The sequence below is a fragment of the Myotis yumanensis genome, unplaced genomic scaffold (assembly GCF_028538775.1).
Source record: "Myotis yumanensis isolate MYYU_CA2020_CCGP unplaced genomic scaffold, mMyoYum1.0.hap1 SCAF_10, whole genome shotgun sequence".
In the NCBI taxonomy this organism is placed as follows: domain Eukaryota; kingdom Metazoa; phylum Chordata; class Mammalia; order Chiroptera; family Vespertilionidae; genus Myotis; species Myotis yumanensis.
The window spans coordinates 243,419-255,638 of NW_027223761.1; the positions used below are offsets into that span (position 1 = coordinate 243,419).

Here is a 12,220-nt window from a genome sequence, read left to right on the forward strand (position 1 = left end):
GGCCGAGCTGGTGGCCAAGCCCCGATCTTTCTGTCCCCCGCCCCCCAGCAATCAGCTGAGGCACCGAGGAGCTAGGATGGCTTCAAAGAGAGGCTGGGGGCCAGGAGGGTGCTCAGGGCTCTGGGAGCAGATGCCATGTGGAGGCATCCGGCAGAGGGTCTGGCTGCTTCGTGCACTTGGGGGTCGAGGGCTCCCTGGGAGGGCAGAGGCGGAACAGACAGACAAGTGGTCCGGTGCCAGGTGGGCAGCCAGGTTTGGGTCCCGTGCACAGACCCCGGGGCAGGACCCACGGGAGAAGCGTTTCGGCAGTGACTGTGGGCAGAGCCACGCGTGGGGCTCGGGGTGTGCGGTGGGTCTGGGCACTGGGCAGGCAGAACGGGGAGAGGGATGGAGAGGCTCCAGCCGGTGCCAGCCACCAGTCGCGTGTCAGGGAACGTGCCAAGGCCTGGCCTCGTGAGCGCTCGAGAGCCGTGCCAGGCAGTCCCAGCCGGCTCCGCAGCGCCCGGCTCTCCTGGAGGCTGGGCTGGACTTGGAGGTGCGGCCGGGGCTGCCGGTCCGTCGGGGGCCGTGCGGTCAGCCCCCAGTCCAGTCCCGGGAGGTCGGGCCGAGCGACGCTGGGCGTGGGTGTCCGGGGGGCAGGGGCGACGTCTGGTGCGCAGGATGCTGAGCGCAGGGGCGGGGCGCTGGGAGGTCTCGGGGCTGCGTGGCACTTGGCCTCGGCCCCGCAGCGCGTGGTCAGTGACACGGAGGGGATGGAGAGACCTGTGCACAGTGTGGAGGGCGGAGGGAGGGCCGAAAGCCGGGCCAGCCCTGCACAGCCCTGCCAGAGCCTGCAGGCCGGAGAACCCGAAGCGGGGAGGCCTGACCTCCGACCCCAAGCCCGGCCGGGTGGCTGGTCAGGGCAGACGGGGGCTGAGGTGTGGAAGAGGCTGACCACGGAGCACACCACGAGAGGTAGGACTCCCGGCCGGAGCGTGTGACAGCCGCCTGGCTGCACGCTGGACCCTGCTCTGGGCGGAGGTGGACGGTCCCTGACCCAGCCTCTGAGGCCCCCTCTGAGGGGGAGCTTGGGGTGAAGGGGCGGGAGGCCCGAGGGCCCATTTCCAGTCTCCGCAGGGTCTTCCCGGGTCCAGGCTCCCCTTGGGGATCCACGTTGTAAAGAAAGGCCTGCAAGTGGGCCAAGTGCCTCTGAGGAAGGTTTCGGGGTCACAGACCCCCTAAGGCTGGACCTACTTGTGGCCACCTGGGCGGCGGCTGCTCCAGGGAGGTACCCTTCCCTTCGGGCTGTTTGGGCGGATGGTGGGGGTCCGCCGGCCACCGGGAGGCCTTTGGGCTGGCGGAGGCGGGGCCGGGGGGAGGTTAGGCAGGCGCAGGCAGTGGTCACCCCAACAGTATTTCAGAGTCTGGTCCCCAGGACTCGCGTGGGTCCCAAGGAGGCCACCTCGTCACAGGTGTGGGGGGAAGGTTGCGGCAGGAACCAAAGGCCAGGTGCATTGTGGGGGCTCGGGGGACGGCCACGTGGGAGGCACCCTGGTGCCCCAGAGTCCGGGATAAGGTCTTGCTTGTCCCTGAGGGCAGCTCACAGGGGCGGCAGACAGGATGTGGGCGAGAGGGATGCATAGAAGCTAGTGCCCCCCCCCCCCGACACCACTGCCTCCCCAGGGCGCCCCCCATAGGAGGTGCAGGGGCTTCACACCTGGGCTCTGGGGAGCATGGGGAGAGGGGGGGCTGTGGCGAGGGCTCCTTTCGGTCTCCCCTGGCTGCGCCCCCCTCGGAAGGTCTCCCAGATGCCCGAGCGCTGACCTGATGCCCCTTCCTGTTCACGTCGTGTCCCCTGTCCCCCCAGACCGGTCACAGGCCCGGGTGCCGCTTAGAGGACGCCCTGCCAGCTACTCCCTTGGCAAATCAACGCCCAGAGCGGGGCCTCCTCTGTGCCCCGGAGCCACCTGAGGGCGTGGGGTTTTCCTGGCAGAAACTAACCTGCAGGGTGCGGGGGGAAACCTCACCCCTCTGGGTCCCTGCACCTGGCGGGGCGGAGGGAGGTGCTGCCTGGACCGGCCTGGGGAGGAGGGATTTGAGGACCTTAACGAGATTACGGAGCAGGTGGCAATATCGGGTGTCACTGGGGAGAGCGGGGAGCTTGGCCTGGGAGGGGCTGGGGCGGTAGCCCCCACAAAGAGGGTTCAGAAACCAGGAGACGGGTGATGGGGGGCCTTTCTGGACATAGTGGGGTCGGGAGCCACCATAGGCCGATGGGGTCAAGGCCCAGATGAGGCGAAAGCTGGGGCGCCCCCCGGTATTCTCTTGGGGGTGGCCAGGAAGGACTTGCAGAAGGAGGTTCCTTGGCTCTGGTGGCTCTGGGTAGGGCAACCCCCCAAACAAGAGGCCCCCAAGGGCTGCCTGCTGGGAAGACGAGGGGGTGCTGGGTAGAGGGGCCAGCAGAGCCCCACAGAGACCACACGGGTTGAGTCCCTGTGGGTGTGAAGACACCCACAAACAGGCGGCCGAGCCCTCTCCCAGAGGCGCGACTCTGAGCTCACTCCGCCCTCCTCCCCTGGGGACTGGGAAGGAGCTGATGCCCCCGACCCTCCTCTGGGAGGCTCCCCGACAACCAGAGATGAGGCCCCATTTGTCTGCAGCCTCTCTCCCCTGAGCTTAGGGCTCCCAGAGGCCTGGACTGTGCCCCTGTCGCCCCCAGCCTGGGGCTGGTGACCTGGAGGGTGCTCCAGCCAGGGCCCGGCTCTGTGGGCAGCCTGTGCCCGCCGGGCCTTGGAGTGCGTCACTCTGGTTGGGGGGATCCCGCTCTGCAGACAGAGGTCCCCTCCAGGAGGCTCCTCAGGGCCAGGAGGGACGCGGGTGGGACATGGCAGGCCTGCCCCTCCCAAGCTCCAGCCTCCTCCTGGCCCAGGCCGCCCCCCGCCCCCCGCCCCCCAGCAGCAGAGGTGGGGAAGCTGGAGTGGGCCTGCCAGGACCGTCTCAGGGTCACCCAGCCGAGGTCGGGGCCCCTGTTTACCGACTAGGAGCTAGAGGCCGGGCCTGGGGTCTTATCCGGGAAGGGGTGGGTCCGAGAGCCCACAACCCGACCACGGCCCAGCTCCCGTCCACCCTGGAGGCCTTCCTGTGCCCTCCCTCCCGGGGTGACCGAGGGATGGCTGGCCCTCAGCCCCCTGCTCTCAGCCTCCCTCTACCCTCCACCCACCTCACGTCCCCCTCCAGTCACCACCCACCCACACCCCTCCTTGCTAGGAGCCTTCTGGGACCCCGAGCCTCAGCTCAGCGGATCTGCCTAGAATCTTCCCAAATCCTGGAGCCACCCTGGGAGTGACTGCAATTGGCGGGGAGGGGGGGGCGGGGGTCAGGAGGAGCTAGCAGCTCCCTGGGCCTCACATGTGGGGACACGGAGGCAGGCCCAGGGGTGGTGGGACCATGACGGTCCAGGAACCCGCTGGGCGGCCTCAGCTCCAGCCGGGAGGCGCGTGGCGGGACCGAGAGCCCAGGCGGGAGGAGCGGGCCTGCACGGGGCTCCAGGCCTTCCCTGCTCCTGGGGACTCACCCCAGAGCTCTGCCCCTCCTCACCTGCAGTCCCTCCCCATTGACCTCTCCAGGGGGTCCCACACACCCCTTCTCTGCAAGCCCCAGCTCAACTCTGTGCCTCCCCCAAACCTACCCCCTCAGGCTCCCCAGGGTGTGGGGGGCGGGCATCTGGGCCTGTCCCGTCCCCTCCTCCTCATCCCTGCTGGGCCTCCTTCCAGAACGCTCACCTGTGTGAGCATGCCACCTGCCAGCCAGCTCCACCCCGGGGGCAGGGGGGGGGCACGGGACCTCTGCCCATCTCCCCACAGCAGCCCCACCTGCCTCAGCACCCTGGGGTCTGCGGGCCTCTGGCCTCCCTCCTGTGTTTAGTTCTCCCCACCTCCCTGGCCCACAAACCCCTGCTCAGCTCTCAGACCCGAGTTTCAGGTCACCTTCCCCAGGCAGTGGGGCGCCCAGCAGGGTATCTGCCTGGCCCAGGAGGCTGCCATCACCAGCACAGGGTCGCCTCGCCCAGCCGGCCAGGCGCGGGCACCCTCCGAAAGGTGCTGCTGGGGGGAGCTGCCTGGAGCAGCGCCAGGGGAATGGGGTGGGTCCCAGCAGCTGCAGCCGTGCCCACACCCCCCGCCTAGAGCACCTCGAGCTCCTGTGCCCCACCTGCCACCCACCTGCTCCCTAGCTGGCTCAGAGCTCTGCTCCCACCGCCCTCCACCCCCCTCACCAGCTGCCCCTGCCACAACAGTGACAGCCAGCCCCTGGCAGTGCCACTCCCGCAGACCCCTCCCCGGCCTGGGCCAGGACCCGGCATTGCACAGCCAGTGAGGGGCGCCCTCTCCTGTGCTCCCCGAGAGGGCCTGCCCTCTGCTCGGCCTGCGTGGTGGGGGTGGTTGCTGGCCGCCACCCCCAGAACCAGCCCTGAGAAGGCCTCTCACAGGTCGTTTCCCTCCACTGTCCCTTCACTCGTGCCTGTTGCTCTGCAGTGTCCACTCAGACCCTGGGGTGAGCCCCCAGGGAGGCTGGGCACGAGGGAGGGGGGACCAGCCCACCTCCTTAGTCCTTCCGGCCCCCCAGCCCGTGATGCCAGGGGCCTTGTGGCCAGGAGGGTCCCTGTGGGCCTGAAGGAGACGGTCCTCCTTGGTGGGCCTCCCTGTGGCCCCCGCCTGCACTCAAGCCCCGAGCTCTCCCAGGACTCAGCGGACCTTGGCCTCGGAGAGGCAGGGGGCAGCCCACTAGCTGCCTGCAGGGGGCAGAGTCGAGACAGGACCAGGGCCCAAAGCCCCTTCTGGAACCAGCCCTGCGGGCAGGGGAGGAAGGAGAGGGAGGGGGTGGGACAGCTGGGAGGGCCAGGCCTGGCCCAGAACGGGCACTGTCAGCAGTTGGTGGGGACTGGGGGCTGTGGAGGAAGGAGGGGGGCCGTGCTTTGAGTTGGGGCCCAGTAGGCAATGGACCCGGCCAGCAGGGGCAACCCCTGAACTCAGGGACCCCCCTCAGACCGGGAGCCTGGAGCCTGAGGGCCTTGGGTCTGTGCAGGCGGTGGGGCTGGGCCCCCGCGGTGGAGCCTGACTGGGAGGGGGGCCAAGCCCACTCCCGCGCCCCCCAGGCTGAACCCTGGGCCTCCAGCGCGGAGCCAGCACAGACACAGGAAATCGCCTAATTGCATCTGCTCGGAACAGCAAATCCCTCGCAGCTGCAGCGGCTGAGCTGGGGCCACAGGCGGCCGGCTGTCGCCAGCGTCCTGACAGCTCCGCTGAGCGTGCCAAGGGGTCTGGGCCTCTGGCCGGGGGCGCCTTTCCCAGGCCAGGGGCCCCCACCCCACCCCAAGAGAGCCACCCCCATCTCAGTTCCCAGAACTGGGCCCAGCTGTGGATCAGTGAGGGGCTGAGGTCATGGGAGGGGCCAGGAGGGGCCGCATTACTCACATCCTGGGGCTGCGGGGAGGGAGAGGGGGAGGAGGCGGAGGGAAGGGGCCCAGCAGGCTCCTTGTCCTTGGGCTGTGGGTCAGGGGCTGCGGCTGGGGTGGCTTCTCCCAGCGTGGGGCTTTGGGAAGACACGGGGAGACCCCTACCCTGCACCCTCACTCTGCCCCTCAGGAGGGCTCAGGGGGTCCCATGGAGTGGCAGGAATGGGGGGTGACCCTTGGAGGGGCCTCAGGGAGGATGTTCCCAGCAAATGAGGCTTGGCCTCTCCCAGGGCCGTTGTCAGGGCAACAGCAGGCAAACAGTAAACAGTGCTGGGACCTGCCACTCCGTGTTCACCTTGTTCCCACGTCTGATCTGCACATGCACGTCTGTGTGTGCGCATGTGTGTGCACATGTGTGCGCGCATGTGTGTGTGCGTGCGTGTGTGTGTGTGTGTGTACACAGCGAGGGGGTCCAGGCCCACATGGGAAGTATCTACGCTCTGTGTCTATGCGGGCCTGTGTGCAGAGCTCATGGGGAATGTGTGTCTGTGTGGGGCTCATGGAGAACGTGTGGTCTGTGTGGGGCTCATGGAGAATGTGTGTCTGTGTGGGGCTCATGGAGAACGTGTGGTCTCTGTGGGGCTCATGGAGAACGTGTGGTCAGTGTGGGGCTCATGGAGAACATGTGGTCTGTGTGGGGCTCATGGAGAACATGTGAGTCTGTGTGGGGCTCATGGAGAACGTGTGGTTTGTGTGGGGCTCATGGAGAATGTTTGGTCTGTGTGGGGCTCATGGAGAATGTGTGTGTCTGTGTGAGGCTCATGGAGAATGTTTGGTCTGTGTGGGGCTCATGGAGAATGTGTGTGTCTGTGTGGGGCTCATGGAGAATGTGTGTGTCTGTGTGGGGCTCATGGAGAACATGTGGTCTGTGTGGGGCTCATGGAGAATGTGTGTGTCTGTGTGGGGCTCATGGAGAACGTGTGTGTCTGTGTGGGGCTCATGGAGAACGTGTGGTCTGTGTGGGGCTCATGGAGAACATGTGAGGTCTGTGTGAGGCTCATGGAGAACGTGTGTGTCTGTGTGGGGCTCATGGAGCACGTGTGTGTCTGTGTGGGGCTCATGGAGAATGTGTGTCTGTGTGGGGCTCATGGAGAACGTGTGTGTCTGTGTGGGGCTCATGGAGAATGTGTGTGTCTGTGTGGGGCTCATGGAGAACGTGTGTGTCTGTGTGGGGCTCATGGAGAACGTGTGTCTGTGTGGGGCTCATGGAGAACGTGTGTGTCTGTGTGGGGCTCATGGAGAACGTGTGGTCTGTGTGGGGCTCATGGAGAATGTGTGTGTCTGTGTGGGGCTCATGGAGAACGTGTGGTCTGTGTGGGGCTCATGGAGAACGTGTGTCTGTGTGGGGCTCATGGAGAATGTGTGTGTCTGTGTGGGGCTCATGGAGAACATGTGGTCTGTGTGGGGCTCATGGAGAATGTGTGTGTCTGTGTGGGGCTCATGGAGAATGTTTGGTCTGTGTGGGGCTCATGGAGAACATGTGGTCTGTGTGGAGCTCATGGAGAACATGTGGTCTGTGTGGGGCTCATGGAGAACATGTGAGGTCTGTGTGAGGCTCATGGAGAATGTGTGTGTCTGTGTGGGGCTCATGGAGAACATGTGAGGTCTGTGTGAGGCTCATGGAGAATGTGTGTGTCTGTGTGGGGCTCATGGAGAATGTTTGGTCTGTGTGGGGCTCATGGAGAACATGTGGTCTGTGTGGGGCTCATGGAGAACATGTGGTCTGTGTGGGGCTCATGGAGAACATGTAAGTCTGTGTGGGGCTCATGGAGAACATGTGAGTCTGTGTGGGGCTCATGGAGAACATGTGAGTCTGTGTGAGGCTCATGGAGAATGTTTGGTCTGTGTGGGGCTCATGGAGAATGTGTGTGTCTGTGTGAGGCTCATGGAGAATGTGTGTGTCTGTGTGGGGCTCATGGAGAACGTGTGGTCTGTGTGTGAGGCGGCCCAGCCATGTGTGCTGGGAGCCAATCACAGGTCTGCTTGGGGCTCTGCGGCCAGGACACATGGCCAGCGGGGTGAACCGAGGGACCTCACCGGAGTGGCCTCTGTGCCCTGCGGGTCCCAGCCCTCAGAGCTGGGTGCACAGGTCTGGGAGCAGAATGGCCCTGTGTGGGAGGGGGCCTCGCACACACCCTGCCCGGGCCCCCGCACACCCCCAAACAGCACGTATTGGCCAAAGCACCGCAACACAACCAGGCCCGCGGCAGCTTGGACACGGAGCCGGGGGGCAGAGTGGCTGCCTCACCCCTCCCAGGTGTCCTCCTGGGGTGCCCCGAGCCGTCTCAAGATAGCCCCCCAGCCAGGGTAGCCCTCCCACCACCATTTGGAGGGGCTGCTGGTTTGCACGGAGGGGAGGGACCCGGGACTCCAGGTCCCCAACAGCCCCAAGAGCACCCCAGGCTCTGCCTTCCACACAGAAGGGGCCTGCAGCCCCTTCCCAGGCCTGGAGCGGGGGACGGGGAGGGGGGTTGGAGGGCCAGGCGCCATGTGATGGAACCAGGTGTGGGGAATCAGGGGCTCCCTGGAGCCCTGGGGCGGGAGTGTGGGAGGCGGATGGATGGGGGTGCGGAGGCCAGAATCCCACGGCCGCAGGGGGGAGTGGGCCCCCGAGCTGAGGCTGTGGAGGGCCTGGCTTTTGTCTGAGAGGCTCCAAGGAGACTTAGGAGAGATTAGATCACGCTGGCGGCGGAGGCCCAGGGGCGGAGGCCCGAAGATAGCGAGCTGAGAGCTGCGGGGTCAGGCAGCGGACACAGGCAGGAGGGGCTGGGACCCTGGGTGTGGGGCAGAGGGGAGGGGGGCAGTGCGCCCTGCAGAATTGGGGACCCAGGGCTCCCCAGGCTGCAAGGAAACAAGGTGGGGGGGCAGGGCCATGCCAGCTGAACACTGAGGGTCTGGGTCTGCTGGGCCAGGGCAGAGGCGGTGGGTTTTGGACCCACGTCCCAGGCCAGCCTGGTGTCGCCCTGAGTGAGGGCAGCTCTTTTGTGCCTGGTGCTGCAGGGGTCTGTTTTCCATCTTTGAAACAACCCAGGGAGACTCAACTCCATGGGGGGCTCAGAGCGGTGGGGTGGTGTTGGTGAGCGGACCCCGCGGGACACCCCCTCCTCTGTGCCTTGGGCCCTGGGTGGGCCACTTTCTCCCCAGTCAGCATGCTCCTGGGGAACAGGAAGGAGCCCCCGCAGGGTGGACAAGGGCGAGGCGGCTGCCTAGTTGGTTCTGCCCTGCCCGGCCCGGCCCGACCTGGCAGGGCCCGATTGGCGAGGCCTAAGCCCCGGACTCAGGTGGGGCAATGGCAGGGCTTGTCTGGTGGCCACAGCCAAGTCTCCGAACCTCAGGACCCTTGTCCACATCCTCCCTGCCTGGGATCAAAGCCACACTGGCCTGTCCCCGGCTCTGCTCAGGCCCGGGGTCCAGGCTGCTGGAAGGGGGCCCTGGGGCTCTGCAGGCTGCACCCCAGGACCCCTCCACCACCAAGGCCCACACAGATGCCTGATGCCTGCAGAACCCTGGCATCTCCCTCCAGCCGAGGGCAACTTCTCAACCTCCTCCCATGGCCTCTGCCTTGAAGATGGGGAAACTGAGGCCTGGAAAGGGCCTGGGCCGTCAGCCCCCCACAGGCAGCCCCGGGGGCTCGCTTGGGTAGGAGATGCGAGCTGTGGGCCGAGGGGTGACCATGTCTCCGTGTCCCCAGGCTCGCCTCGCAATGGAGCCTGGAAGACGAGGAGGAGGCTGCGAGGGAGCGACGTCGGCGGGAGCGAGACAGGCAACAGAGGGCCCGGGACCAGGATGGAGGCAGCCCGACCCCGGAGCCCCCGGAGCAGGAGAAGCTGTAAGCTGCCCAGCGGCTGGCCTGGTCCTGCACCCCAGGCAGAGGGGACACGGTGGTCAGGCTCTACCCCGGGGTCCCACAGAGATGCGATTGGGGGGCCAGACCCAGAGCCGCAGCAGGACTGTGGCGTGTTCTGGGTGAGGGGCTCCCCAGCCGGGTGCCAGCAGAGTCACGCACAGCCTCCTCCCAGGGTGCAGGCGCTGGCCAGCGCGAGTGGTCCCAGCCCTGCGTGGACTGATCCTGACCCCAGCTGCACGGCCCGGGGCCCCCAGCCCCCCGCCCACACGCCCTGCTGCCGATGACTCACATACACCGAGTCCAACTTGGCCGGCCCGAGGCCCAGGAGGCCTCCCGGCTGGGCTGGGCTGGGCTGTTTTTCCAATATCGCCCCTTTCCCAGGCCTGTTTTGTTCCATTTTCTCCGAGTCAGCAGCTCTGGGCGGGGTGGGGTCCTGCAGCGGTCAGAGCCTCCGGGCCAGGTTCTAGGCAGAGCTGCCAGAGGCTGGGGGTAGGGGGAGCCGACCTGCACCAGGATCCCGGCCTGCAAAGGGGATCGGGGTGCAGAGGCTCCCCCTGCACCCAGGGAAGGAGCCGGGCAGGGCCCTGGGGCACAGCTAGGAGGGCAGACGGACACTGGTTACCCACACGCAGGGACTTGGGCTGAGGTGGGAGACACAGCCTAGCTCTCAAGGAGCCCAGACCGAAGGGGGACACAGCCCAGCTCTCAGGGACCCCCAGACTGAAGGGGGAGACACAGCGCAGCACTCAGGGAGCCCCAGACCCAATGGGGAGACACAGCGCAGCTCTCAGGGAGCCCCAGACCAAAGGGGGACACAGCCCAGAGCTCAGGGACCCCCAGACCGAAGGGGGAAACACAGCCCAGAGCTCGGGGACCCCCAGACTGAAGGGGGAGACACAGCGCAGCACTCAGGGAGCCCCAGACCCAATGGGGAGACACAGCGCAGCTCTCAGGGACCCCCAGACCGAAGGGGGACACACAGCCCAGCTCTCAGGGACCCCCAGACCGAAGGGGGACACACAGCCCAGAGCTCAGGGACCCCCAGACCAAAGGGGGACACACAGCCCAGAGCTCAGGGACCCCCAGACCAAAGGGGGACACACAGCCCAGAGCTCAGGGACCCCCAGACCGAAGGGGGACACACAGCCCAGAGCTCAGGGACCCCCAGACTGAAGGGGGACACACAGCCCAGCTCTCAGGGAGCCCCAGACCGAAGGGGGACACACAGCCCAGAGCTCAGGGAGCCCCAGACCGAAGGGGGACACACAGCCCAGAGCTCAGGGACCCCCAGACTGAAGGGGGACACACAGCCCAGCTCTCAGGGAGCCCCAGACCGAAGGGGGACACACAGCCCAGAGCTCAGGGACCCCCAGACCGAAGGGGGAAACACAGCCCAGAGCTCGGGGACCCCCAGACTGAAGGGGGAGACACAGCGCAGCACTCAGGGAGCCCCAGACCCAATGGGGAGACACAGCGCAGCTCTCAGGGACCCCCAGACCGAAGGGGGACACACAGCCCAGCTCTCAGGGACCCCCAGACCGAAGGGGGACACACAGCCCAGAGCTCAGGGACCCCCAGACCAAAGGGGGACACACAGCCCAGAGCTCAGGGACCCCCAGACCAAAGGGGGACACATAGCCCAGAGCTCAGGGACCCCCAGACCGAAGGGGGACACATAGCCCAGAGCTCAGGGACCCCCAGACCAAAGGGGGACACACAGCCCAGCTCTCAGGGAGCCCCAGACCGAAGGGGGACACACAGCCCAGAGCTCAGGGAGCCCCAGACCGAAGGGGGACACACAGCCCAGAGCTCAGGGACCCCCAGACTGAAGGGGGACACACAGCCCAGCTCTCAGGGAGCCCCAGACCGAAGGGGGACACACAGCCCAGAGCTCAGGGACCCCCAGACCGAAGGGGGACACAGCGCAGTGCTCAGGGAGCCCCAGACCAAAGGGGGACACACAGCCCAGCTCTCAGGGAGCCCAGACCGAAGGGGGAAACAGAACCCAGCTTTTAGGGAATTGTAAACTGATGGGGTAGAGACAGCCTTGTCTTGGGGAACCCTGCCTTAATGGGGTGAGGTGCAGCCTTGGCCTCAGGCAGCTGCAGACTGTGGGGAGACACAGCCCTGCCCTTAGGGACACTGATGTTGGGCAGATCTGGTCCGGCCCTGCAAGCGCCTCCGTGGCACATGGTCTGAGTGGGAGGAGGTGTGGGTAGAGGTTGCCTGCCCTGCACCCTGGCCTAGCTCAGCCTCTCTGCTCTCCCTCCCACCCCCCCACCCCCGTAGGCTGAAGGCCTCGGAGGCCCCAGAACTGGAGGAGGACGAGGGGTTCGGTGACTGGGCCCAGAAGCCAGAGCTGCGGCAGCCCCTGCAGGGAGAGAGCCCAGCGGGGGAGCAGGAGGCCAGGCAAGTAGGGGTTAAGGCCGGGAGAGAGGCCTCGGGCAGGGCTCTGCAAGCCCCCCAACACATGCCTGAGCAATAGCCCTCTGCTCCCCTTCCCAGCCAGCCCCCCGAAAAGGCCCCACGACCGGGAGGGGGAATGGGGGAAAGGGAGGAAGAGAACGAGACGGCAAGGCGGCGGCGAGGGGCCGCGGGAGCGGTGAGGAAATCTCATTCCTGGGCTCCCCAGGGCCCTGGGCCCCATCCAGACCAGCTGCGGCCGGCGGTGTTGCCACATCAGCACACATCTGCAGCCCACTTACGTAATGGAGGCTCTGGCCCCCGCGCCCGCCCCTTCCTCCCTCGGGGCTGGCTGGCCTCCATTCCCACGGAGGGGAGCAGGTATTTCCAGATGTGCGGGCCCGCGAGGCGGCCTGGGGGACAAGCTTTCCAGATGTGCAGACGTGTTTGCCGGTTTGAACCGGAGCGGACGGGAGTGG

General features: G+C 66.6%; 1 protein-coding gene across 3 annotated transcripts in view; it reads left to right on the plus strand.

Annotated features, from left to right (window-relative positions):
* The window catches only part of LSP1 (lymphocyte specific protein 1), a 41,676-nt gene that overhangs the window by 14,582 nt on the left and 14,874 nt on the right, over window positions 1-12,220 (plus strand). For 2 of the 3 annotated variants that reach the window (XM_070427088.1, XM_070427087.1), the window contains exons 2-3: window positions 9,183-9,320; window positions 11,628-11,747. In XM_070427088.1, the coding sequence (XP_070283189.1) occupies window positions 9,183-9,320; window positions 11,628-11,747 (258 nt within the window). The remainder of the gene's footprint in view (window positions 1-9,182; window positions 9,321-11,627; window positions 11,748-12,220) is intronic. The other variant, XM_070427089.1, reaches the window with a different exon arrangement.